This window comes from Larus michahellis, chromosome 14 (genome assembly GCF_964199755.1).
Source record: "Larus michahellis chromosome 14, bLarMic1.1, whole genome shotgun sequence".
In the NCBI taxonomy this organism is placed as follows: Eukaryota; Metazoa; Chordata; class Aves; order Charadriiformes; family Laridae; genus Larus; species Larus michahellis.
The window spans coordinates 13,143,732-13,171,080 of NC_133909.1; the positions used below are offsets into that span (position 1 = coordinate 13,143,732).

Here is a 27,349-nt window from a genome sequence, read left to right on the forward strand (position 1 = left end):
CAGACTGACTCACGAAGATTTGCTGTGCTAAGGAATAACCCTGCCGGGATGAATTCCTGGTCCCAAGGCAGCCAGGGCGGCGCCGTGGCCGGGGGCGGGGGGGGGACTCGGTCATTGGAGAGAATCACGTGCAAACTCAGAGGAGGCTCCGAAACCCTCAGTCATCCAGGGCTTTGGCTTGCTCAGGCCTGAGAAGCATCCTTCTGCCTGGTGTAATATGGCCAACGACGTTGGTGTTTTCTAGTGGAGGGGTGTGGGGCTGTGTTTTGACCCAAAAAGCTGCTGTTGCTGTGTGTTCCAGCTCAGGCCACCTTGGCCCATCTCTAGTCCCCACCACTGGGGACACAGAGAGAGGAAAGGACTCAGTAATCCCTGGAAAACGCAATGAAAACTGGTAGCTCTTAGATCACCATCTTAAAAAACCCAATTATTATCTGGAGTCAAAATAAGGTGTGCTTTGACCCAAAGTAAAGCTGGAGCAGGACAGGAGGCTGAACAGGTCTTCTGGCCACAGCACGTGTCTGAATTGCTTTGGTGGTTGGGAAGATGGGGTGGTGGGGTGGGTGCTTGGGAGGGATGCGGACACTGGTGGGGAGATGGGGGCAAGCACCAGCACCCTGACCCTGTCTGAGCAGATCAGCAGCTCTTCTTAGACTTCAGCCTGCCAGGGCTCGACTTAAATACTAAATTAGAAAAAAAAAAAAAATAGAAACTCCCTATCTGCAGGCAGATGGATGTTTCTCCTGGTGCCCCGTCGCACTGGAAAGGCTGGGCTGGGGACCCACCAGAGTACACCCCATGGGACAGGCACAGCAGCAAGACCCTCGCCCATGCCACGGTCCCCCCTGGTTCAGGTGGATGGTGCTGGCGGTGCAGGCAGGGGTGACGCAGCTATGGACAGTGCAGGCAGGGGTGACATAGCTATGGGCAGTGCAGGCAGGGGTGATGCAGGGGGATTTTGCAGGCGCAGATGCATGTGTAGGCAATGCAGGCAGGGATGTGGGCAAGCAGGTACCAGCAGGTGGCTGCCATGGCTCAGTGATGGGCTGCTCCTGCCAGGAAAAGCCCCCCAAGCAGCCACCCCAAACACGCGGAGAGCTGCCGGCCATATGGACCTCCAAACACCAGTGCCTCTGTCACGGAGGCAGGCAGGGAGGTGTCTTTGCTTGAGATTCACTGGCTCTGACCCGGCATATCCACTTCTCTGCTTGACTTTGGGTTTGTGTTGTTTTTCCCTTTGCGAGGAGGGACTGAAAGGGGCGGAGATGGTTTGTGCACCCAGGAGATGTACCGGGGACAGGTCTTGGCTTCATTCTGTGCCTGGCTTACTGCACCTCTGGAGTCTGCCTGGCTCTAAAACGTCTGAATGTTATTTAAATGTTAGGGGTGGGTTTTTTTTCCGCTAGGCAGAGCAAAGGGAAGCAGATCCAGCTCTTCCGCATTCCCAAGCCCAGCCTCTGTCCCAGTTGGTTGCTTCTCCCTTCCACCATCTATTCCTTGCCCTTGGTGCGGCGAGGGATGCTGCGGTGGGCGACGGAGGGCAGACGTGCTCCACAGCCACGCTCAGCCTGGGGATGAAATCAAACTCTTTAGAAGCACAGACTTAGTCAAGAGAAGTTTATTTTAGTGTGTACAATACGTTTTCTAATCAGAAGAGCTGTTCCTATCCAGGAGGCAGCGCGTCACGGCTCTTCCCACCCCGGGGCTGGTGGCACTGAAGCAGTTTGCAAACACAACCTTTGCCATCCAGAGACAAGCGAGAGTCGCCATTCGCTCCTCTCCGCCTTCAGCGCTGTGCCGTAATATTTCTGTTGACTTCAGCCTCTCTTGCTGCACTGAGGAACATAACGGAGTTTGCCAGAGAAAGGGTTTTTGTGCGGTTTGTTGTTGGGCTCATTTTTCCTATCTTGGCCAAGACTCAAGAATTTTCTCAGTAACTTTTCAGAGGATCTGCTCCAGCAACTCAACAACAATATGCTCTGTTTGCTTGTTATAACATAAATAAATCTGAAGATCCGCCAAGGAGGGGGAGGAAGCCAGGGAAAAAGTGAAGTGATGGCGTGAGGAATGCCTTTTGGCAGAAGTGCCTGAGGGAAAAAACGGGCGCGTGGACAAAGGAGCACTGAGAGCTGCTGGGACCCCCGGCAAGTCCAGCCCGGGGAGGCTCAGCATCTCCCCTTCCGCAGGCAGGCTGCAAAGGACAAGCTCTGGATTCCTTTCAAACCTTCCCGTTAAGGTAAGGCTTAAACTTGCTTCTTAAAACGAATGAAAATTATTATCTAAAAGGTATGAAAACATCCAGTAATTGATAACGCCGTTAATAATACTGGGTGAGAATGTGCATAGGTGAGACACTTTCTAATAGTCCGAGTTAAGCTTGCGATTAAGTTTAATGACTAATTAAAGGCAATAGAGCCTTTTTAACCTTACTTTGATGTGAAATAACACACAAATGGAGCTCAGTTTACGGCAGAGGTGTATTTCCAGTGTTTCTCGGCGCTAAGAGGATGAGGTAGGTTCAGCTCAGCTTGGTATTTTAAGTAATCCAGCAGCAGAATTCTCTCCCCACGTGCAGAGTAAGCTAAAGATGGAATTTAAAAAGTCTTCTGTCCATCTTAACGCTCTTAAAAATCCCCCCTTGAAATACCGAAGGAGCAACAAGATCAGTTCTGCCGAGTTTCCCCCAAACCCCGCAGCAGCGGGGCTGGGGGCCGGGCAGCGCTGAGGGGTGACGGGGACAGGGGACAGGTGGGACACCCGCAATGGTACCGGGTGTGCCGGCTCTCCTCCCTCCCGGGATTCCCTGGGTGTGAAGGGGAAACTCCAGCGGTGCGTCGGCTTGTCGAGATCACTCCGTGTGACTATTAAAGTGAAGGACCAACCTGAAACCTGCTCTAGCTGTGACCCAAATCCCGTTTCCGTGGTGGAAACGCGCACGGGTGACACACGCTGGCTTGCACCTTGAGTCTGCCAGGTGAAAAAGTGACCAAGCAATCGCAAGCGTAGCTTCACAGTCTCCTCAAGGAATTCTAGAGATCATTAGCACGGGCTAAATTCAAACTTCTGTGCGCCGGGATTTAGTGAGATCATCTGTAAGAGAAAAATCTATTCGGAGAGCGTTGGCAAAAATAGCAGATTTCTGCCACTGAGCCAATGTCCCGGCCCCATCCTCCCGCCGTGCCGTGCCAGCACACGTGTTTGCAGCGTGTTCCCGGGGAAGACCGTTTGTTGGAGCTGTTTTTCCAGCATTTCGGTGCCTGCCGCCTCGTTACAGCAGAGACGTGCCTCTCCTGTGGACTGAACATAAATATTTGGAAGAAGATAGACTCTGTCTTGCCTGTCCGCACCGTGAGGCATCATTCCCCAAAGGGGACACGACAATGTAAATCCTCCTCCTGCATGACAGGAAGGTTTGAAAGCATTAGGTCTATAAATACTCTGATATTTCTACCCGAGGCTTCACTTAGGGAAGATCAAGATCTTGCCTGAAGACATGTTTTAGCTGCCTTATGTGACAGCAAAGCAGCTTGGCTCTCTGAGTGCAGCTCGTTTGCATTTGGATGCTTAGTCCTTTTGCTCATTGGAGTTGTTAATTATTATTTTACTGGTGTTAGTATGTCCATACCTCATCTGCAAAAGTTACTCTGACAGTTCGCTTTATGCCCACTTCTTTAAGTTTCCACCACCAGCATTATTCCAGGTAACAAATCCTTGTTTTGCTTCGACCACATCATTTTAAGGATGCTGCCACGTCTTTTGGAGTAACGCACCAACGCACACTCCTGGCTGTTTCTCTCTCATTTCCCATGACTATCCCCGACAGTGACAGCTCTCCAAAGGCACTTACAAGAATTTGTTCTCTCGTAGCTCTGTTGCCTTCCATCAACACTGCTTTCCGTGTGAGCTCAGCTCACTCCCCAGCCAGGAGCTGCTCAACACGTCTTGGTGTGAAGCCTATAGCGCATTAAAATTACATGCAAAAAGATTTTGGTGATTTTAATGGGCCACGTTGTTGTCGTTATTTCTTGGATATTAAGGCCACCCCAGCCAATCAGGTCACGTAGTCTGCTCTTCCCTTTTTTATTTCATAAGTAACTCCTCCCGGCCTTAACATGCTACAGCACAGAAGCGTGAAATTCTGGTTATAATCAGTGTTGTACCGCCGAGCCGCAAAGATTGGGAGGATGTTGAGGACAACGAGGTCTCTTGGTCCCTCGCTGCTAGAAGCGGTGCTGCAGGGCTGGCTTGTGCTCAGCGCAGGAGGTCCGAGTCCCTTCAGCTCTCCCTTTTGCCATAAAAAGGGAAATAAAGTGTTACTCTGCACACGCGCAAGGACAGTGCAAATAAAAGCAGTCACTGCTGTTCTACTTTTTGCTGTCTTTGAAAGTAATTTAAAAGAAAAATGTTTGTAGGTTCAAAGATGAAGACACTTCAGAGAAATATGAGTGTATTCCAGCAAACAAAAATTCTCTTGTGGAAAAATGTACTGATCAAGTGGAGGATGAAGATGCAAAGCTTTCAGGTAAGCTCCAAAAAAAAAAGAAAAAAGTGAGTAGCTAACCATTGAGACCAGTCAATCCCTGCCTGCCCCGGTACCCCAGTTTCATTTTGTAACGTTAAAAGTTAAAGTACATCTCATAAAATCATAGAATACCAGGTTGGAAGGGACCTCATGGATCATCTGGTCCAACCTTTCTTGGCACAAGCACGGTCTAGACAAGACGGCCCAGCACCATCCCGCTGAATCCTAAAAGTGCCCAATGACGGGGAATCCACCTCTTCCCTGGGGAGATTATTCCAGTAGCTGATTGTTCTCATTGTGGAAGTTTTTCCTCTTGTGCCCAATCGGAATCTCCCCAGGAGGAACTCGTACCCGTTACCTCGTGTCTCTTCCATGTGACTCCTTGTAAAAAGGGAGTCTCTCCTTGTTCTTCGCAGCCACCCTTAAAATACTGGAAGGTGGTGATAAGGTCTCCCCTGAGACGTCTTTTTTCAAGGCTGAACAAGCCCAGTTCTCTCAGCCTTTCTTCCTATGGCAGGCTTAGTCGACATCTAAGAAACCGGTGTGTCTGAGTGCCTCTGGTTGATACTTTAATCCTGCCAAGAATAAGCTCGTATACTGTTATACTGTTAAATTCTTTTCTCCGCTCTCCCCCTTACCTAGGAGTGGGTGCTGTCTCTGCTCTTTCTACCACTGGTGTTCATGGTGTGCGTGTTCATGGTAAACATCCGCTACCCCGAAGTGCCCTACAGCTCCCTCGGGCAACTCGATGATCCTGCCTACAATGCCACTGGGGTCACCGTCGCTTTTACACCTGTCACCGTGACCACAAAGCAAATAATGAACAAAGTGGCCTTGAACTCTCTAATGACAGGTGTGTTTTGCCTTTAGAGTATTTAGCTTTGTCATTACTTAATCTATTACACATTGTGTTCTCCACTATTATACATAGCTGTTCTCCAGTATCTTTGGTCAGTAGAAAAAATTCACCCCAAATCCTCCATTCTCACAAATATTTCTTCTCTGATATTTCAGTGACCAGTGGGTCAGTGTGTGCTTCTGAGCTGTAAAGCTCTGCCTTTGTAGAGTAATACTAGTAGGACACACTGGCTCATTCTTTTGAGGTTCACTTATTCCCATCTAGTAAAGTATGAAGTATTTAAAGGTGCTACCCTGCCTAGTGAGGAGAACTGGAAAGGAGGAGTTAAAATGCTAAAAAAGCAGAATATACACCCCAAGACCCGTGCGCACATTTCCAGACCTAAAGAAACTCATTGCAATGTTTTTCTTACAAACTACAGGTGTAAAACTGGAGGCAGTGGACAATGAGAGAGCCCTGGAGAAAGCCTGGATTTCGAATAATGAAATTATAGGGGTTGTGTTTAAGGACAACTTCTCCTATCACCTCAGGTTTGCTGCTGGGAAAGTGGCTATTCCAAACGACAACTTTGGATACATAGGTAATGGAAAATGAGGATTTATGAGTGGGCGATTGCCTGGCATGGATGGGCATTGCTTTGCTGGAATAATATATATATGTTAAATGATTTAATAAATTGTTGTTTGTTTGTTTGTTTTTCTGTCAGTGGACCCCTGTCCATTCGAAGAGTTTCCCATAGCGCATATATGTGTGCTTATCATCAGCTTTTGTAGTGAAAACCCAATTATGTTTCACTGTTCTTACCTGGGGTGCCCTCAACCTTTCATCCTTGCAGATAACTGTTACAATTTCTCATCCCATTACTGCGACAGCCCAACCTATTGGTACAAAGGCTTCCTGTCCCTGCAGTCCAGCATCGATGCTGCTATTATAGAGGTAAATCAAATTTACGAACTCGTGTGGGTATCCTTTTACTTTAAACCTGGTCCAGGAATGAAAAACTGTTCAGTGACAATAGCAAGAGATTAATCAGAAAATTCTGCAGAAAAAACCAAATATCTTAAAATACTCAGCTGTCTGAGTATTATTGGCAGGGACAGTGAGAACTTGAATGCAACCAGCAATTCCTGCAGAAAATGACTGCTTTCAATTTCATTTTGAAGATCTGTCCTTACTTTTATTTCTCTACCAAATGGCAATTTCTCTTAAATTAAGGCTGGGAACCTTTAAGAGCAGGAACAGTGTAATGTCACTGTTTAATTTAGAGTATTTCTCAGATTCCAAGGAAAAGGCCGTTCTTGCAGGAGGCTGGGGCGGTTTGAATATCTGCTGGATGACTTGCTTTCGAGTTAGGCGCGTCTGTCATTTCTTGGCCTTCCTTTCCAAATTCTTCCTCAAAAATATAGCAGGGTAGGGGTTATCCCACCTGGCTGTGCGCCTCCAGCTGGGCAGGCTGCTTTCATACCTGGGGAGAGAAACAGGCCCTTGGGGACAAGGAACTGCTGGAGAGGGGACAGCAAAGGGCTACAAAGATGCTGAGGGGACTGGAACACCTCTCTGATGAAGAAAGGCTGAGGGATTTGGGTCTCTTCAGTCTGGAAAAAAGGCGGCTGAGGGGGGACCTTATCAACACTTATAAATACTGAAAGGGTGGGTGTCAGGAGGATGGGGCCAGGCTCTTCTCAGTGGTGCCCAGCGACAGGACAAGGGGTAATGGGCACAAACTTGAGCATGGGAAGTTCCACCTAAACATGAGGAGGAACTTGTTTGCTGTGAGGGTGGCAGAGCCCTGGCACAGGCTGCCCAGAGAGGTGGTGGAGTCTCTGGAGACATTCCAAACCCGCCTGGAGGCGTTCCTGTGCCACCTGCTTTGGGTGACCCTGCTCTGGCAGGGGGTTGGATGAGATGATCTCCAGAGGGCCCTGCCAACCCTATGATTCTATGACTTTTGTGTCTGGATACTTGTCTCTGAGTGTGCTGAAGGATTTATCTCCCTCAATAGACAAGGGGGGGAGCCTAGCTGAGATGCAGGCACACAAATGAGTCAGATGAGCCCTTCCCATAGGGCTTTATCGCATTACTTGATGATGTCTTCTATAAAGCTGCACTAAAAAGTAAATCTAGGGATGGTGAATCAGAAGGTTCCTTATATAAATACATCTCACTGCAGAAAATATCTAAATACTGAGATGTTGACCTTGAATTCCTTTAGGTGGTGACAAATCATTCTGTTTGGGAAGAAATGAAATCAATTGCTGGTGTTCGTATGAAGTCCCGGAGTGTCATCTCCTTGATTACACTAGAGTACAGTTATTTCATGATTACTATCGTGATGTGTTTCTCTCCGTTCATGTATTCCTTATCGATGAATGTTGTGAGAGAAAAGAAGAAGCTCAAAGTATTGATGAAGACGATGGGGCTGCAGGATATTGCATTTTGGTAAGTTCTTCTTTAACTAAAGTATCCATTTGCCAAAAATCAGTATACTCTCTGGTATATGCGCAATGAGTTAATAAGTTAAATGAGTTCATAAGTTTTCTCCAGTAGTCTAAGGAGAAACCAGAAGGGTTGAGCATGGCAGCAGCATATTCTTCTTCCTTGGGTATTTACTCCTGAGGTGGGTCTTGCTATCTGTTCTTCATAGAGTATGAATGAGTCAACGTTATACATGCATAATATTTTAATCTTAAATGTTTCTGCCATGCAGATGAAGCTGTAACAACAGTTCTTAATGAACAAAAGTGTAATGCCACCCTTCCATCTTCAGGCTCTCCTGGAGTCTGCTGTATGCCGTTTACGTGATGGTCCTCTCCTGCCTGCTGACGGCTCTCGTGGTGCAGGATGCTTTCTACCTCAGCAGCTTCCCTGCGGTCTTACTGCTTTTTTTCCTGTATGGCCTAGCATGTGTAAGTCGGGTTTTAAAGCCAAATTTTCTCACCACATGATTTATTATTATGTTGATGAGCCTAAACATTACTCCAGAGCCTTTTTCACAGCGCTCAGGACTCTATCCTTTGCACGGCCATACTAATTGAAATAGCTGAGTGGATTCTCTGACTCAGCAGCAGGGATTTGAATTACAGCCTGAAAAAACGATGGGCAGTAGATTGCCTATCAAAGAGCTGATTTGAAACTCAGATCAACCCACTAAGAAGGACTTTAGTGTACTTTACTACACAGACCCAGCTCACCAGATATCTGTTTGCCTGGCAAATGGAAGTGCTACTGTTAAGGATATTTATTTCCTTCAGTGATTGAAGGAAATTTCTGTTCTTGCAGATCCACCTGGTTTTCATGCTCTGCTCCCTCTTGAGGACCTCCAAACTTGCCGGCTCCATGGGGATCCTCATCACATTTCTCTTTGGATGCCTGAGCCTCGCGGTGCTGATAGAAAATCTTCCAGAACCATTGAAGTTGTTTCTTGGTCTCTTCTGTCCTTTTGCATTTAATGTTGGCATTGCAGAGGTATGGGGCATCATGTCTGCAGCTGAACCTTCCCAGTAGCTTGCTGTCCTGAGCCGTCTCAGGGAGGGAGCCCCAGGCAACCCATCGCCGCACACAACAGCACCATCATAAGCCAGGGCTGGACCCCAGGCAGATGGCATTTGACTCAGGGACATCAGGTCATCCCTCTCTTGCTGCAGCACCTCTTCCTGGCAACAGAAACTGTGCAAATACAATTCGAGTTTTCTGCTGTGGCCATCCCTCCTCCATCCCCGCTTTGGATAATTCCGTGCAGTTTCCCACTTTCCCATCAATCACACCTCCATAGCTCTGAGCGATGCTTTCTAGCTCCAGTTATTTAATATTTGATTTCCTGACATATAAAAAATCTGCCTGGGAGAGGAGATTTCTGCACAAGCAGAAAAAGAAACTTGAATCTACTGCTGATTTACCATACGGTTAAATCAATCGCTATATCATCTTTGTCATGACTTTGTCATGTCAAGGGTGCAAATACCATATTTCTTGAATGATTTTCTATAAAAATCTGATCTTTTCTGCTTCTGGATTGTTCTGGAAAATTCTGAATGAAAACGTAAGATCTCTGTGTGGAGTAAATTTATTTCCCTTCCTAACTCAAAAGAAAGGAAAAAATAATTGGTCAGTACGGCAGAAGACTTCTGGGTTAACACAGTCAATTGCATCCGTGGTGTGATGGCATGTGTCTAGTTTTCCAGCCTGAAAATTCTTCTTCTTTGTCCTTTATTTCAGGTTTTCCATTTAGAAAAATATGGAATGGGTTTCTCTTTTTCTAACCTTATGGAGGAATCATACTTTTTATTTTCAACTTACATTATGCTGGTCTTTGACTCAGTCTTCTACATGCTCTTAGCTATGTATTTCGACAAAGTTCTGCCAGGTAGGTATGATTTATGCTTATGATGATACTTTCTTCTTTTATACTTTCGCTTTATACTGACTGAGTGTAATAGCTCCTCAAGAAAATTATGGGCTGCTCCATTCTCTGAGTTAACCGAAATAGGTTTTGGACTAAAAAAATATATTACACCCCTGAGTGACTTTTCTACTCTGGGCACACACTGGAAATTCCCAAATCAAAGACAACAAAGTATTTAGTATTTTTTCTTTTTAATTATACTACTGTTGGACTGTTTATGAGAAAATAATGTAATAATGTGTGCAACAATATTTTAATTCTTTAAGTAAAATATAGATATTTTGATGAATATGAATATATATTCATTAGATATAGCCCTGAAGCCAACCTTCTTGTCTCATCCACCCCAGCTCCAAACCTCTTTTGTGGACAAAGTACCACTTTTGGGGCAGTCAAGTACTTATTAGAACCTCTTAAATGTTTACTTTAGGATGATGTCTTGGTTGTGGCTTTGGTTGATGACAGGTCGTCTTCTTTGCTTTCCTGTCAGGCAAATACGGCATCCCAGATCCCCCTTTTTTCTGCCTGAAGCCCTTGTACTGGGTGCGGAGCAGGAGAGGCTCCACCAGGGAGATGTCCAGAACTGCAGTGAGCCCTGAGGAGCTCCTCGGTGATGATGTAGAGCTGGTGCCCCAAGAATTCATGGGGAAGGAGGTCATCAGGTTAAGAGAGAAAGAATTGCTAATCATGCTTTTTGAGTTGGGTAGCTTGGGTTTAATGCTCCCGCAGGCAACCGCTTCTGCTATCAGCTTTGATTTGGCTTAACCAGGCAGTTTTTGTGTTCATGAGGCTTTTGCAAAACACTGTGTTTCCCAAAGAAAAAGTAGAGATAAGACAAAGATGAGACAAATAGATAATTCAGGCTGGTCACTAATGGTGAAATTCAGATAAATTCAGATTTAAATAAAACCAGGATTTTTTTGCTGTGGACTTGGTTAAGTGTCTATTAGGGACAACAAGGAGAACGCGGAGGGCAGCCCGTTGTAAACCAGACGCCTGTTGCAATGGCCCTGACCTTGTCTTTGCAAGGCTTGGTGCCAGTGTTGTGTGCCAGGTAGTGACGTTCACACCTGTGTACAGAGCGTGACAAACCCTACCGAGTCTCAGGGTCACTTCCCTGTACCTCTAACTTCTCTTGCCACTCCTGTCATCCTAAATTAAGACCAATAAGACTGAAAATGGACATCAGGGAAACGTATTTACAGGAATCTTGAAATAATAGCCTCCTTACCTTCCTTTTAGACTCAACAATGTTAAAAAGACATACAAAAAGAAAGACAAGAAGACAGAAGCTTTAAGAGGTATGGAAGCTGTGATGTTCATTCCGGTTATGCAAACATTTCAGTCAGTCAAAGAAATAAAACAACACTTGTATTGCTTGAAAACTTATGTAAAATATTAGTCGATGCAACTGATCAATATTTTGTTCAGTTTTTACTGATTTTCTATTTTTAGTAAGGCTAAAGAGAAGAAAGATTTTTTTTCTATTATTGTATTTCTGCCTTTTCTGCTAAATACAGAGCAGCGTCTTATGCCTTTACTTCAAGGTTGCCAGAACGTCACCCCAATTTGCTTAATGCACTTCTGACTAATTATTGCTACTTAGTTCTTGTACTTCTTGACTTGTCTCACCCTTGACAACGAGTGGAGGCAAGTCAAACCTCGTTTCTTCCCAAACCTGATGTTGTTTTCATTCTAGGTTTGTCTTTAAATATTTATGAGGGTCAGATCACTGCTTTTCTCGGCCACAGTGGGGCTGGAAAGACAACGCTGTTAAACGTGCTCGGTGGACTGACTTTGCCTTCTGAAGGTAGGATGGCAAATGGGAGGTTGGGGTGAGCTTGATTCAAAAGCTGTAAAGACCAGTTCTTTCCGCTTCATCACGTTTATTCCTGTAAACAGGCTCTGCAACCATCTACAACTACAAGCTCTCTGAAGTAGGGGACAGGGAAAAGATTAGAGAGATGATTGGCATTTGCCCACAGTTCAACATACAGTTTGAAGTCTTAACGGTGAAAGAAAATTTGAAAACTTTTGCAGAAATCAAGGGCATCAAGTCCAACGAGGTAGAGAGAGAGGTAAGTGCGTGTTCCCCTGTATCGTGTCACCGTGCAGCATCGTGAGGCTGTAGGCAACCCCCACCTTTCAGTAAAGGCTCCTTTTGCACTTGGAGGCTCCAAGGGTCTACCTGGCTGTGTCTTCTGAAAACTGAAGCTGTTGTCTAGCTTCCACCGGGTTAGTAGGCAAGCTTGTGGGCTTGGTGCAACCACAGCGATTCCTCTGCTCAACCCAAGGAGAGGAGGGGATGTAGCAGCCCCTGCAGTGGCTGCTCCTGCCAGTGGTGGGTTGGTGTGGGCAGGAGCTAGACATGCTCTTAGAAACTATGCCTTTAGTCCCAGCCAGATCCCCTTCATGGCTAACAAAGGATGGAAGAACAACTGGTGCTGGGAACAGACATCCTTGTGCTGTTCTAGGTGCAAAACATTTTGGAACTGCTGGATCTCAGTGGCGTTCAAGACACTCAAGCTGAGAAACTGAGTGGCGGGCAAAAACGGAAGTTATCCATTGGAATAGCCATGCTTGGAAACCCCCAGGTAAAGCAGCAGGCCGCGCTCTGCAATATAGGGAATATTCAGGTCCAACATAAATAAAACCTTACGCATGCACTTGGCCACAAGTTGGCCCATGATTTCAGACCTCTTTAAAGCGCTCATAATTATTAAAAGTAATAAATTTAACAACCTCATTTTGTCAATTTCATAACTCATCATGCTAGTCTTGTTTTAAAGCAGATAGAGAGTTCGCTGACCTCTGCACAGCTCCCAGAAGAGTTGTCCGTCACAAAAGGAGGCCTGGCTCTCTTGCCTTCAGGACCTGTGACTTTCAGGAGAACATAAATCCCAGAAGATGCGCAATTACTCCAGCAACAAATAATGTCTGATTTCATCCTTTCTGCAGGTTTTGTTCCTGGATGAGCCAACGGCTGGGCTGGATCCTCTTTCCAGGCACCAGGTGTGGAGCCTCCTCAAGGAGCACAGAGCTGGCCGGGTGATCCTCTTCAGCACGCAGCTAATGGACGAGGCGGACATCCTGGCAGGTAAGCACGGGGTCAGCCTGCAGCGCCCCTGCGGAACAGCCCCGGAGCAGAACGTCCATGTGAGGTTCCTTCGCAAAAGAGGCTTTGAACTGCTGCTGCTGCTCTACGGTATAAATTCCCTCGGCTTTTTCTTTCTTTCTTCAGACCGCAAGGCTTTTATGTCGCACGGGAGGCTGAAGTGTGTCGGTTCTTCTCTCTTCTTGAAGAAAAAATGGGGGATTGGCTATCATTTAAGGTATCTACTTCTGTCCCAGAAACGAGTATCTGGGAAACATGCATGTACAAGGAGCCACCAGAATGACTGTAAGGGGAGAACTGTAGAGCAGATGTCGTCAAAACAAGACAATTAACTGAATTGATATTCAGTTAAATTAACTGAAGTGGCACTTTACTCCAGAGTAAGGAATGAATGAAGTATGCTGGAGTTTTTATGCGTCTTAGCAAATACAATGGTGGTTGTTATTTGTTTGGGTTTTTTTGCCTTTTTTTTTTTTCCTTCCAAACTAAGCATGTGGTTTTTTTTCAACTGAACAGGATCCATGTCAGTGAGTCTTGTGACTTAGAGAACGTGACAGCTCTGGTTAAACAGTACATCCCCAATGTCATATTCTCAGGACACAGTCAATATGAGCTGAGATATAAACTACCTTTGGAAAACGTGAATAAATTCCCAGGTAATGTGTGTTAAAATAATTGAGAATTGTCCATAGAGAAAAAAAAAATCACAAATGTGGGCAAAGAGAAACGAAGAGGGAGATTTTCTACCGGACTCCTATCAGGACTTCAGAATTGTTGTATTTTGATTTTTCCCCCAAAAAAATTTTAGCATCCATATGTTTAAGATCAAAATGTACAACAAATGTTTTGATATTGTTTGTAATGAAAATCCTAGCAGGCTAAACTGGGGTATGTGTGTTACCAACAGTTTTATTTTTCTTTCTGTTAAAAAAGAATTTAATGACAAGAGAAAGCTCCGTAGAACCGGTACCGCTCCACACCTGCAACGCACCAGGCAGAGCTTCATGCACCCGTGGCCACCACATTCAGTCTGACCGTCCCATAGCCCTGGTCCCTCAGAGGATGCATAGTCTGAAATGCGGGTGCTAAATAGAAAAACATCTCCAATGAGCTGCGGATCTGGCAGTCTTGTGTTCCTCTAGGCCCTTTACATCCCGGCAGCTGGCTGCTCTAGCATTTTCCCTGTGACTGGAGATGTTCCAGTCAGGTTGACTCAGCTGAACCACGCTCTGGTCTGGAGATAGGTGCTAATGTTTGAAAGCTTGAAGGCACTTGTATTTTCTCTGCCCTGCAGATCTGTTCAGTGGCCTCGACAGCTGCTCCGACCAGGGAATTATCAATTATGGAGTTAGCATGACAACCCTGGAGGATGTCTTCCTGAGGCTGGAGGAAGAAGCCACAGTTGATCAAGAAGGTACAGTCGTGGCTGCAAATATACAATCTGTAGCCAAAGAGAACGGCTACTGTGCAATAACCTCTGGGCATGCCTCCAACGGCTGGTTACGAGGTGGCTCTTAATTTTTCACACGTCACAATGTACAAGCTAGTCTCAGACCTAAATGTGCATGTGGAAAACCCTCTGCAGATGAGCATGTCCTTGGGGAGGAGTGGGCAGAAGCAAGACCGCGGTGCCCTGACGAGACAGAGCCGGGCTCCCTGCTGCTCTCTGACACCGGGAAGGCGGCAGTTGGTGGCTTGGCTCTCTGGAGGCAGCAGGTCTCTGCCATGGCATGGGTGCACCTCTTAAAGCTTAAGAGTTCGGTGAAGAACCTGCGGTCAATGTAAGTAATTCTCTCTTGCAGATCTGGAACGGGACACAGTCACAGCAGGGTGGGGGGACAATTTCACACCCCTGTTTCGATGAGCGTTTGGATTAATTGGTATCAGGTCTTGGCAACCTGCACTCAGAGGAGGGGAAAGCTTCTTCCTTTCCAGTGCCAGTGATGCAAAATCTCCCTTTTGTGCGTTTTCATTTCTATACTGAGTGATTTCTGCAAGGGCAACCCATTTTCTTCCTGAAGAAAAGAATCATATAGAAACACTTTTATTTCAGATGGAGGAGTAAGTTTTAAAACAAGCTAGCGTGTGCAGAGAGAGGAGGGAAAAATACTACTTTCAGACTTCCTCTTTATTTTTTTGTAAACTTCTTTCAGGTTGCCAGGGTCCGAACTCATTTGGCCTTCAATCTGGCATGCCGGCATTGCCTGGTGAAGCCCAAGAAACAGAAGGGAGATGCAGATTTATGAAAAACTTATGTCTTAAGGAAGTCTGAAAGGCATTTTGTGGGCCCCAAAAGTTGAGCACTCCACATATGAGGTCCTCTCCCTGCTAAATGTTGAGGGGCTTTGTGAAAGATCAAGGTTTGAGACTTCTGAAAATAAAACCACCAAAAATTTTTAATGGGAAAAGCACTGGGTAACCTGAATATAGTATTCCATTCCCAATACGCAAATGCGTTCTGCTGAATATATGTTTTCAGAGTGTTTATCCGTCTCTTTCTTAATGTAGTTTGCTGCTCTATGTGGTTTTTCTGCTTCCTCTGGTTTTGCAACTGTCCCTGGTTGCTGCCTGGCAGAGTGTGAGTCTCTGGGAGCTCTCGTCTGCGCGCTACTTCTCGCCCCTGGGGAAGAGGGCTCACTCGGAGACAACCAACCTCCTGGTCCACAACTCCACGGGTGAGGGGAAGGAGCCTTTCCTCAGCCTTTCCTGTTCTGGGGCTTCTTGCTGTTGCAAAGGAAAATAAGCGGAAAGAGCAGATGGTTGTAGGATGGAGGGGATCCAAGGGATGATGAAGGTTTTAGTGGCAGAAAAGCATGGAAATTGTTATTTTTAAGAGGTTATGAAGGAAGCCTACTTTGGCTTCAGCAGCTGGTGAGATCTGACACAATGGTGTGAAAAGGGATATCGTAGCAGATGGGATTAAAAGGGATCCAGCTCTTTCCCTGCCCCAAATCCAGATCTCCATCCAAACAATTTCTGCATTTTCAGAGTGTGGGATCCTCAAACCAGGCACCATACTCCAGAAAGGGCTCAGTAATGCTGAGTCAAACTGACAGTCTGCTTCCACAGTTTTATCTTCAACGTTCCTATGAGTGGATGCTATTTTATGTTATTTTGCCAGAGTACGATACTGTTGGCTTCACCAGACCGTCAGTAAGTAAAATACATTTCGTAGCAACTGAGCAAAGGCAGAACAAAAAATGACAATGCAAAATTCAGTCAATGAGACTGAAATCCATTAACTTCACAGAAATGAATGTGCAATGATCCATCACATATGTGCTGTCTGATGTCCGCGGTTATTAGACTTTCTCTGTTTTTGTTTTGTGGTCATGGATTTTTTGTTAAAAAAAACCAAACCATCAGAGACTGTCTTGTTGTTCACTATTATGATTCCTCTGCTTTTGGCTTTCACACCAGGCGCAGGCATTGAAGACTTTATCCACACGCTCGAGAGCCAAGATCTCACAGTGGAAATAACAAGCAAGGAAAATATCACAGAGGAGCTAAAACACAATGGGGCTATAAAAGTGTCTCGCAAAGGCCAGGTGAGGATATTTTTTCTCTTCCTCCTATTTATTCCCAATAATTGAATAATTAAGCAAAATACCTCCATCAGCTCTACCCGTGGGATGGTCCTATTGAGTAAGGCCCACAGGTACAAAGATTTGGAACAGTTTTAACCCATAAACTACTTGCTGGAGGAGACCTTATCTCCCTCATCCTCCACCTCAAACTTTTCATTTTTGTAGCACAGCTATACAGACCTCCAGTACCTAGTAATTTCAATTTTTAGCAAACCAAGCATACGCAAAATGAATTATTTCAGGGCTGGATTCTCCTGGCATGCTCTTTTTCTACTACTTCACTGCAGATGAGAAAACCCAAGAGTTTTCATCTTGTTTTTTTGCTCTTTGAAGAGCTACAGGTTTACTGTGTTATGCCACGTGGAGGCCGTCAACTGCTTCCCAGTGCTTGTGAACGTCATCAGCAACGCTCTGCTGAGAGCCCTCAATTCCACTGTGAACATTCGGATCTGGAATCACCCATTTTTCTCTGTAAGTGTCAGAACCTGGCAATCAGGTGTCAGAAAATAGTTCTTAAATCTGCTTTAGGTCTCAGTAAGTCATCAGATTCTAATGGGAAGCCATGTGGGGTTATCTGTACCTGTAGACCCACCTTCCTCCATGATGGCTCTGGAACCATCATGTTCGACTTCAGAAAAACTGAAGCTAATTTTTCCCTTCTGGGTCTTGAGGGCTGCTGAAAGGAGAGTGTGGCTGGGAGGGTTTATTTGAGAGGTTCCATATTCTCTACATCACGTTATTCAAGCTGTGGCCCACCAATTGACAGGAGAGGTAGCTCACCACAAGTCTGGGGTGGAGGAGTGGGACCTGCACCATCCTCTTCTCCTCACCAATGGCAAGCACTTTGCAGGGCTGTGGTTTGGGGAAAACCTTCCTCCTGCCAATATTTGGTTTCAAATCCCACTTTGTGTTCATACTGCCCTGTACTCATGAGAAATGCAGTAAGATGACTTGTGGCATCTAGCCATTACATCACGGGTGTTTTCTACAAATGCTTTGTTCTTCTGTTTTCAGATAGATAATCCACGATTCTGGGATTATTTTGTTTCTTTTTACCTCATTTATATGCTGTTGTTATTCCCTGGTTTTCCTCCTCACTTTGCAATGGGCTACATGCAGGATTACAAGGTAAATTCCTTGAAATGGAGCAGATTTGGGGTGGGCAGAAGGGATTACAACTGTGTTGCCACAAGGATGTTTGAATATGATGGGCAGCTTGAGGGGTTTTTCTCTGTATTGCCAAGAGCAGCTTTGCAGCCAGTGCAAAATACTAAAAAGGCAAAAAGAGGTGGAATGGTAACAGCTTTTTGTTAGCTTTTTATTTCATGGAGCCATTCCCATGGGTGCAGTTGGCCAACCAGGCACCGACAATAGACTGTCCTTCGCATTGTGCCTTCCCAGGTGAGAGCTCGTGCCCAGCTGCGGATCTCGGGGCTCTTTCCCTCGGCGTACTGGTGTGGCCAGGCACTGGTGGACATCCCGCTGTGCTGGCTCCTTCTCTTCTCCATGTTTGGGCTTCCATTTGCCATGAGCAACAAGATTTCCAGGAGCATCGACAGCCTCTTCTTGCTGGTATGTCCCGGTCGGGTGATTGCTGGTTCACTAGGGAGGGATTGGGGTAATGTTTTGAGCACGTGTAGGGGTAGCAATAAATCTTGCCTTAATATACTGCTTTACACTTGGAAGTAAAATTGTGGTAATTTCCGAATGCCCTGATCTTAATGTATGACCATTTAAACTGAACTATGTTACTATATATAGGTTTTTGGTTGTTTAGATCACTCCATTTTCTCTAATGAAAGCCCTTTTTTTCTGTAGATCATGGGTACTTTTGGCTATGGAATTTCTATCGTTCTCTTCATCTACTTGATCTCCTTCATCTTTCGCAAAGGATGGAACTGTGATTTTTGGTCTTTTATCCTGATAGTGGTAAGCATATGGCTAGATAATGTGCTGTAGGGTTTACAGAAATGTATTTTGAGATCTTAAGGATGAACTAGAGGTCAAAACACCAATTATAGATGTAGAACATAAATACAGGCATGTGGTTTTTAGCAGTCAATTCTATATTAAATTCGTGTCACCATGTTCTGTTCCCACAATCCTGCTGCGGCACAGGGAAATACTTGGATCCACCCTGAGCTGGTGCATGAATGGGGGCAAAAAAGTTACTTATCACTCTGTTCAACACTTCACATCCAAGAGATGTAAGGTGTTGACACGAGGCATCAGGTTAGACACAGATAGCCTGAGCCTGACCTGGAAGGAGATGGCTTATTTGGAATGAACTGGGATGGGAAAGAACAGGGATGGGATCCCGTGCTTCGTTCTTCTGCCTAGAGCAGCCCTGTGTCTGGGAAAAAGTTTCCCTGGGTGACCCAAACCGGCAGCCTACCATCAAGCAGAAATGGCAGAGGATCCCCTGAACCCTCACCATTTCTCTTCTTTATCCTTCTTGTCAATTTTTAGAAATTCAACAGGGAACTGAAAAGGCAGACCCACACAATTTTTAAGATCAGTGAGGAGCACAACCCTTCCCATCAGCTAAGATACCCTCTTGTTTTATTTTTAGGTGTGCTTTGTTTCTTTTATCATCAGCAGAGTCATGGATTTCTTAACTGATATTAGAATCACCCTCTACGTTGTGTCTCTCTTGATTCCCGTGTACCCACTGATGGGTGTCGTAATCCACTGCCAGCAGGTAAGTGGTGATGCTGGGCAAGAAGAGGCATCCCACCATAAATCACCACTATGTGTCCTTGTGAGCAAAGTCTGGTAGTAATCGCGTGCTGCGTTCTGGGAAGGTTCATTACTTTCCTCTTACGGGTGGGATTTTACAAGTGGACAGATTGCATCGTTAGATGACTGTTTCAGATCAGATCTAATTTTTCCAGCTGTTCATTATGGTTAGAGGCTACTTCTCGTGCAGTTGAGCCGTGACTGTAGATTAGGTAAACCCTCTTAATTCTTTCCATGCAGAGTCAAGCCACTCGGCTTGAAGAATTATACAAGAAGATTTGAACTTACACATCTGACTTTTCAGGGAAATAGAGTGAGAATTAGGAATACTCACACGGCACTTTACTCCATGTCAGCTGAGGGTGGTCTTGGAAAGTCAACTAAGAATTTAACAAAACCCTCCAGCTACATGCAAGACCACTTATGAGCCATAAATTACTTAGGAGTGAAGTACAAATAGAAGAGACTTCTCTGTCCTGTCCCACTCACCTCCACCTCTTCTCTCCTGGGACCCCAAAGGAGAAGAGACCAGATGTTTTCCTGTGGTAGGCCATTATCCCCAAAAGAAGAGTCTGATACATGTACTGAGGGCCGTGACGTTTTCTGGTACAGGACTGGGATCCCCAAAGTCAAACATCTGTATTGGTTCATCTCTATGGTGAATATTTTGGGTAAATCAGAAGCTTTTGTACATTTTCAAAGTATTTGTTGTTTGCTTCAAATTCCAAAATTATCCAGAATTATACTAAAGAATTACAGGTCTTCGTTGTGTATTTTTTTTTTATTCTTACAGATTTTTATAGAAGACATGGAGATATTTGAAGTGACTCCAAAGAATGATGTACTAATAGCTGTCTTTGCAGTAAGAAAGCATTTAAGATTACTTTTATTTAGGAACGTGTGCCTCCTAAACCCCCTCCTCAGTTCTGAGGAAGCGGGCAGGAACCCTAAGCTCGTTTCATGCAGAAGGAGGTCGTTGGTGGATCTGGATGACAGATTATCCCACTGTGCAAAAATAACCTCGCTCCTTTGAAATGGGGAAGGGAAAAGGGAATAAGCACAGATCACTTAATGCTGCCCTGTTATTTTATGAATTGTGGTTTTCTACTACCATTGGTATTTTCTGCAGTACTGGTAAATGACAGTAGAGTTCACAGTCTTCAGGATTACCCTGAGTTTAGATGTTAATGGACTCTGTTTTCACAGACTGTGTTTTTCGCCTACGTATTTTGTAACACTGCCACCATCTTCTCAGCTGCAGACGTAGTAGGACAGAAGGCAAGGCTGTTAATGCAGTGACCTCTTTTTTTCAGCCCTATATCCATTCTGTGGGTTTCATTTTTCTTCTTCGATATTTGGAGATAAAATATGGAAGAGCAGTTCTGAGAAAGGACCCAATATTTAGGTTCGTATAAACACACATCCACATACAAGATCAAAACTCCTACCACACTGCTTTTCCTTGAAGGCAACATTTTGATCAGATATCATTGCTTTCTAAATATTTTTTTAACACCGATGATTTTTTTATAACTAAAATACCCCCTTAAATACTCCAATGCGGTGATAATATAAAACAGCTCTCAAGCTTGTTAGTGCCTCCACACAGTGGAGAACCACCAGCGTGGTTCTTTGAACAACATAGAAAGATAACAAATGTAAAAAAAAATAATAATAATAAATAATAAAACCCCACAAGAAACACTGAACCAGAAGGACATTCACTCTTGGTCTGTCCAAAATGCATTGGTGGAGAACAAGGATAAAGAACAAAATGCTAAGAGGAATCTGGTGGGTTTGTAGGATTTGCCCAAGGAGAGAAAGCAGCCACCAGCACCCTGAAGAGCTCGAAGAGGAAGATGAAGATGTTAAAGCTGAGAGAACAGCAGTGAGAAATGCCATAGCCGCTCCGGCTCACAAGGAGGTATGACTAAGTGTTGTCCTTTTCGTTTTACTTTATACCAGTAAGAAGCCCACTAGTAGAAAAACCAACCAGCAAGTATCCATGAGTGCAGGTCAGTGCTCTGGCTGTGCCATCCTCACCAGGAAAATCAAACTCCCAAATGTACAGCGGGGGTCCCATCAGGACAGAGAAGAAAGCTGTTAAGAGGAACGTGGACAATAAAGTGTCTTGTTGCGCCTCACATTCTCAATGAACAAATTCAAAAGACCTTTAGAAGGTTTTCTGCCTTTTTTTAATGGAAAAATATTACTGAAGGATTGTTATCCAATATAATAGACTAATCTTTCTTCTTCCTCCTCGCTTTCAGAAATCAGTCATTATTGTCAGCAATCTGTGCAAAGAATATAAAATAAAGCAAGCTGGTTCCATTTTTAAGAAGAAGAAGAAAATGGCCACCAAAAATGTTTCCTTCTGTGTTAAAAAAGGTGAGAACTAGAACTGTTCTTCTGGACCTGTTTTGGGCCCCCGATCATACCCAGAGAGTTAATTCCCTGCAGGTTCTCAGTTATCCAAGCAAGGACATAAAGGTCAAATCTATTTGCTCTGTGGTTACGGCATGTGCGGTCTGTGGCTGATGTGTTACTGAATATCATGACGTGGATGCATCCTATTATTGACCTTCGACTCTCCGTTATCCAGAACAACGTAGCCCCCTCTCTCCAGGATCCACATCAGCAGTGGCTTCCGAGAGACCTGGGAGCAGCGCTCAGACTCCCGGCATCAGTTAGAGTTGAAACATTATGGGCTCTCAGAGCATATATTTATACTGTTCACTTTTATACGATCTTTGATATCAGCATGCTCTCTTTTATATTTTTTTTCTTTTATGGGACTGTGCCTGATCTATTTGTTGAATGGGGAGTATTACTAAGAAATTGTATGTATTGATTCCAGGAGAAGTATTAGGGCTTCTGGGGCCCAACGGAGCTGGTAAAAGCACAGCTATCAAAATGATTACTGGAGAGACGACACTGACTGCTGGGCAGGTAGGAGGCATCTGGAGAAAAGGGATAGATCCGTGATAAAAGCACAAGTGCAAACCTTGCACCTAGGCTGAGCTATAATTTTTTTTTCGAAGCGTTGTTAGGGATCAAGGTTATAATTGAATGCATTATGCTAATAAATACTGTATTAATAAAAAACATTTTGAGCTCCTTCTAACTTTGACAAGCAGCTGTATCTACCCTAATCGGCCATGTTTATATTTAGAAACCATGTAAATGAGGGTTGCAAAGTCAATCCCTTGCTCTTTGGGTTTCCTCCCCTAAATCCCAATGAAGCCCATAGTCTTCCTCTGCACCATACCCTTGTCTCCGGGCAAGGCTGTGTGAGAGCAAGACCATCAGCCTGGTTGTGCAGGTGCTGATGAAGAGGGGAGACGGAGCAACCTCCCACCTCGAGGACCACGCGCCCGCCTTCCTGGGGTACTGCCCGCAGGAGAACCCGCTCTGGCCGGACCTCACCGTGCAGGAGCATCTGCGGGTCTACGCGGCCGTGAAAGGGGTGTGCAAGGAGGATACGGCTGCTGCTGTCAACCGGTACGGATGGATGGAGGGTGTTTCCAGGGGCTGGTCAACGTTTTATCCACCAATTCCTAGGGTATGGTGAGGGGACCAGAAAGTCAAAATTCACTGTGAGCCAGAGGCAACCTTGAAAGAAACTCAGGAAATGGAGCTGCAAAAGTGATTTTGTGCTAAATGCCATGATTAAGTGAGTGGGTTAAGACAATCTCCAATTTGCCTGAGTGCATTTAGTGGGGATGAATTTACCACTAATGTCCTTTTAAGTATGTTATCTTTAGGAAGCATTTCTAAAATCTCTGATGTTATAGTTTGGCACTACAAGAAAGGGTGCTTAAGTACTGCCTGCTCAGCTGACACTGGCAAGGTGGAATGGATTTATAATGCTCTTGACACTAATGATGGGGTTAGAAAAGAGCTTGTGGCTTATTCAGTACACTTTGCTTCAAATATTCACTTACTTTTTAATAACACAATGAATGTTTAATGAAAACAAGCAGGAGTCAAGAGCAAGGGGAAGAAAGTTCCTTTTTCTTATTGTTTTGGGTATTCTTAAGGAGAATATTGAGTTTGGAATAACAAAAATGTTCTTTTTTTTCATTTGTTTCCTTTCCCGACAGAGTAGTGAATGCTCTGCAGCTTCAAGACTATTTAAAAAAAAAGACGAGAAAATTATCTGCGGGGATAACCAGAAAGGTGTGTTTTGTTTTACCGATAATGAGCAATGCAACGTTCATAGCACAAATCAAAAATCCCCTCCATGACCAGAGGGACCTACATGTGCTCTGAGCTACCCAGGAGGGCATCGTGTTGTCTCCCACGGTGGGGTGATGGATATTAGCCTTTTCCAAAACTACATTTCCCATAAATCAGAACCCTGATTCCTATAAACGAAGCCCAGAGACTGTAAAAGATGTGACTCAAAGCCCTTTCCCTCTGGTAGCTGTGTTTCGCAGTGTGCATGCTGGGCAACCCCGCCATCCTGCTCCTAGATGAGCCGTCAACTGGCATGGACCCCAACGGGCAGCGCCAGATGTGGTGAGTAGGACCTCAGGCACTGTGCCACCACCGTGGTAAAGGGGTTGGAAGCCAAGAGTAGATGCCTAAGGTGAGGTAAAGAATGTTTTACCCCACCTGCGGTTAGTGCTGCTCATCACGTGCCAATGGTTTTATTGGAAACTCCGTTTTCCTGGTTCTCTCTAGCTAAAGTATGAGCAAAGGGAGAAAAACCATTCTGCCTTCATCCTTGTTGCAAACTTTAGGACAGTCTATATGGGATTTGGAAGAATTCATAAAGGGACCTGAGTCAAAAATATTTCTTTGTCATTATTTCAAAGTATTACTATGCGCACGTCACTCCAAAGTTGCTGTATGTAAAGTTTTTATTCTTGTTTTAGAAGAGAGGCATTTAGAGGGACAAAGATAAGAAAATGTCTAATATTCCTAGGGAGTGTTAGCTTTCTTTTTCCTCCTTCTGATCATCAGGAAAATGATTCGTGCCTCCCTGAAAACAGAGGAGACGGGAGCCATCCTGACGACGCACTACATGGAGGAGGCGGAGGCGGTGTGCGACCGTGTGGCCATCATGGTGTCTGGGCAGCTACGGTGGGCAGCAGCATGTGGCTGAGCTGGGAAAACGGTCCATGCAGTGACAGGGGCTTCTCCTACAGCCTCAACTGTAGGAGGGGTTTGGGTCTCTTCAGTCTCAAAAAAAGACAACTGAGGGGGGACCTTATCAACACTTATAAATACTGAAAGGGTAGGTGTCAGGAGGATGGGGCCAGGCTCTCCTCAGTGGTGCTCGGCAACAGGACAAGAGGTAACGGGCACAAACTTGAGCATAGGAAGTTCCACTTAAACATGAGAAGGAACTTCTTTACCATCAGGGTGGCAGAGCTCTGGCACAGGCTGCCCAGAGTGGTGGTGGAGTCTCCGTCTCTGGAGACATTCCAAACCCGCCTGGAGGCGTTCCTGTGCCACCTGCTCTGGGTGACCCTGCTCTGGCAGGGGGTTGGATGAGATGATCTCCAGAGGTCCCTTCCAACCCCTGCCAGTCTGTGATTCTGTGGGCTTTATGAAATGCTCCCCGTGATTTCACCACCACTACAATTTGGGAAGGAGAAGATGGTGGGGCACCAACGGTTTCACACTGACGTCTCTTTTTCTTTCCTCCCTCCCCTGCAGGTGCCTTGGCTCCATTCAGTACCTGAAGAACAAGTTTGGCAAAGGCTATCTACTGGAAATTAAGGTCAAGGATCCAGAGCGCACTGATGATCTCCATGCTGAGATTTTGAGGATTTTCCCTAGTGCAGCCCGTCAGGAGAGGTAACTATAAAATATGGGATGAACGGCGCTTTCAACACCACCTCATCCCTAAAAATGTGCCCAGTGTGATGTACCAGACACGGGATCTCAGCTGGAGAGGGATGAACAGCTCAGAGTTCCTGTACGAGGATCTGCTTTGATAATGTCACCACATCCAGCCCTGCTGGGATCCCAGCAGCAGAATATCCATACATCCAGCTCATAGTATAACATGAAGTTTTGATCCCAGAACATCAATACAGACCAAGAATCACCTTTTCTTCTTTTTCTACAAGGTTCCCCTCTTTGCTAGTCTACAAGGTCCCAATGGAAGATGCACTGCCCCTGTCTCAGTCTTTCTCCAAGCTAGAGGAAGGTAAGAGTGAAACAAGATGACTTTTTGAAAAGGTGGAACACAGACTGCTAATTTTTTACTCTCTTTCCATTTCTCCACAGCCAAACGAAACTTCAGCTTTGAGGAGTACAGCTTCTCTCTGAATACTTTGGCTCAGGCAGGTGATTTCAAGGCTAGACATGCTGTAAAGGCATGAGAAGGAACGAAAGCTGCAGCAAGACTTGGACCAGTGTGGTGGCAGAAGGCTGCTCCACCAAAAAACTGGCTGGGGGTGGTGGGCAAGGGGTCCTCTACTGGGAAAGTGGTGGAATATGGTGGGTTTCTTTTTTCACTGCTGGGATTTAGCAAGGTGGGAACAAGCCTAAGCAAAGTGTCGCTGCCTGACTCCACTCATCCGCCCCAGGACACAGAAAGTCCAAGGGATGGATGCCCTTGGGAGATGCCCATGCCCAGCCTCCATGGTTGTTCCTGAAGCAGCAGATTATTGCTGCTTGTACAAGGCTGGTGGCAAAGACGAGGAATGTCTATGTCCATCCATTGGTGGGTAAAACCTACTCTATGATATACCTATGGGCAGCCGGTGCCTCTCAGGTCGTACCAGCACCTGTGTATGTGCTCCCCACATAAAGCTACTTCACATACATACCTCTCATAGGGGTTGCAGAGCTGTACCTCCTGTAAAGGAGCATCCCAGTGTCTAGTGAAAGTCAGAGAAATAATCTTTGATAAGAGTTTTATCTTCCCCATTTCAGGTGTTTTTGGAACTCTCCCGAGAACAGGAAAAGGACAATTTTGATCTGACTTTGGATGGGACTTTTGAATGGAAACAGCTTCAGCTGGAGGACTGTTAAAAATCCAAAGATGCTCATTTACTCATTACTCAGTATTAAGCTAACTGATGTGATACTGCACGTATTTACTACCGTTATCAGTGTACCACGAAGAGGAGGAACAGGCTCTGCCTTTCCAGTGAGCATCAGCTGAGGGCTTCTCTCCAGTGCAGAAGACATTTCACCTGGACCCTGCAGGTGTCTACTCTAAGTCCTGCACCCCAGGTTGCATTTCCAATGGCTGGTTGATGACATAGTGCCTGCAGTGTCAAGCAGAGCAGCGTGCAGCAGAGGGACAGAGAGGTTTGCAGAAAGAAGGGTCGTAACCCGTCTCTGGGGATCAAGGCTCTGCTTTGCTCGGTGGATCTGGGTGCATCAGGGAATCTGGACACACTGCCAACCTTCTGGGCTCCTCTGCCACCAATGCGTGGGACTATTTGCCGACGATTTGTTTAAATAGATCTTACTGAAATTTGCATTCTATTTTTATACCCTTCTAATAAATGTCTCTATAGAAACCACAGTTACACCCTCATATGTCATCATTGCTGTGGGCCGTCAGAACAGCTGAGCAGCTCAAACTCCTTCCCCTGGGGATGGAGGTGGCTGTGGAGGGCCCAGGGCTGCTGGCCAGGCGGTTGTAGTCACTCGTGGTTACTATCTCCGTCAGCCTGGCTCGGGGAGCGTGCTCACCCCGCCCTCCCTCCACGCTGGGGTGAGCAGTTGTCACTCCTCCCTCTGGAAACCAGCCTGGGGTGTCCAGCCTGGAGAAGGGAAGGCTCCAGGGACACCTTATCGTGGCCTTTCAGTACCTAAAGGGGGCTTATAAGAAAGGTGGGGACGGACTTTGTAGCAGGGCCTGTTGCATTAGGACAAGGGGTGATGGCTTTAAACTAAAAGAGGGAAGATTCAGACTAGATCTAAGGAAGAAATGTTTTTCACTGAGGGTGGTGAGACACTGGCCCAGGTTGCCCAGGGAGGTGGTGGATGCCCCATCCCTGAAAACATCCCAGGCCAGGCTGAACGGAGCTCTGAGCAACCTGATGGAGTTGAAGATGTCCCTGCTCATGGCAGGGGGCTGGGCTGGATGGCCTTTAAAGGTCCCTTCCAACCCAAACCAGTCTATGTTTTTCCTCCTGACAACTCAGGCACA

General features: G+C 45.6%; 1 protein-coding gene across 2 annotated transcripts; it reads left to right on the plus strand.

The window, feature by feature from the left end:
* The first annotated feature begins 1,505 nt into the window (after window positions 1-1,505).
* LOC141751007 (ATP-binding cassette sub-family A member 10-like) lies at window positions 1,506-26,718 on the plus strand. Of its 2 annotated transcripts, XM_074607138.1 has the most exons (39): window positions 1,506-2,236; window positions 4,413-4,522; window positions 5,165-5,375; window positions 5,803-5,961; window positions 6,217-6,317; window positions 7,594-7,820; window positions 8,149-8,287; window positions 8,661-8,846; window positions 9,597-9,744; window positions 10,274-10,445; window positions 11,026-11,084; window positions 11,483-11,593; window positions 11,686-11,861; window positions 12,258-12,377; window positions 12,742-12,880; window positions 13,025-13,115; window positions 13,415-13,554; window positions 14,193-14,312; window positions 14,484-14,679; window positions 15,407-15,573; window positions 16,319-16,446; window positions 16,819-16,956; window positions 17,500-17,613; window positions 17,887-18,057; window positions 18,304-18,414; window positions 19,058-19,186; window positions 20,018-20,086; window positions 20,538-20,629; window positions 21,028-21,148; window positions 21,495-21,612; window positions 22,082-22,173; window positions 22,547-22,725; window positions 23,328-23,403; window positions 23,651-23,745; window positions 24,193-24,312; window positions 24,892-25,032; window positions 25,308-25,387; window positions 25,468-25,523; window positions 26,119-26,718. In XM_074607138.1, the coding sequence occupies exons 2-39, from the start codon at window positions 4,421-4,423 to the stop codon at window positions 26,215-26,217; spliced, it is 4,893 nt and encodes a 1,630-aa protein (XP_074463239.1). In that variant the 5' UTR covers window positions 1,506-2,236; window positions 4,413-4,420; the 3' UTR covers window positions 26,218-26,718. The 2 variants fall into 2 exon arrangements, with proteins under 2 accessions (XP_074463239.1, XP_074463238.1); XM_074607137.1 differs by lacking the exon at window positions 1,506-2,236 and having other exon boundaries at window positions 4,280-4,522.
* The last annotated feature ends 631 nt before the right edge of the window (window positions 26,719-27,349 follow it).

Excerpts from the sequence above, each read along its gene's own strand:
- LOC141751007 (XM_074607137.1), top strand. The coding sequence starts at position 4,403 with ATGTTTGTAGGTTCAAAGATGAAGACACTTCAGAGAAATATGAGTGTA. Across the intron at positions 14,680-15,406 it reads GTGAAGAACCTGCGGTCAAT|TTTGCTGCTCTATGTGGTTT; the intron begins GTAAGTAATTCT and ends TTCTTAATGTAG. Across the intron at positions 24,313-24,891 it reads ATGGTGTCTGGGCAGCTACG|GTGCCTTGGCTCCATTCAGT; the intron begins GTGGGCAGCAGC and ends CCTCCCCTGCAG.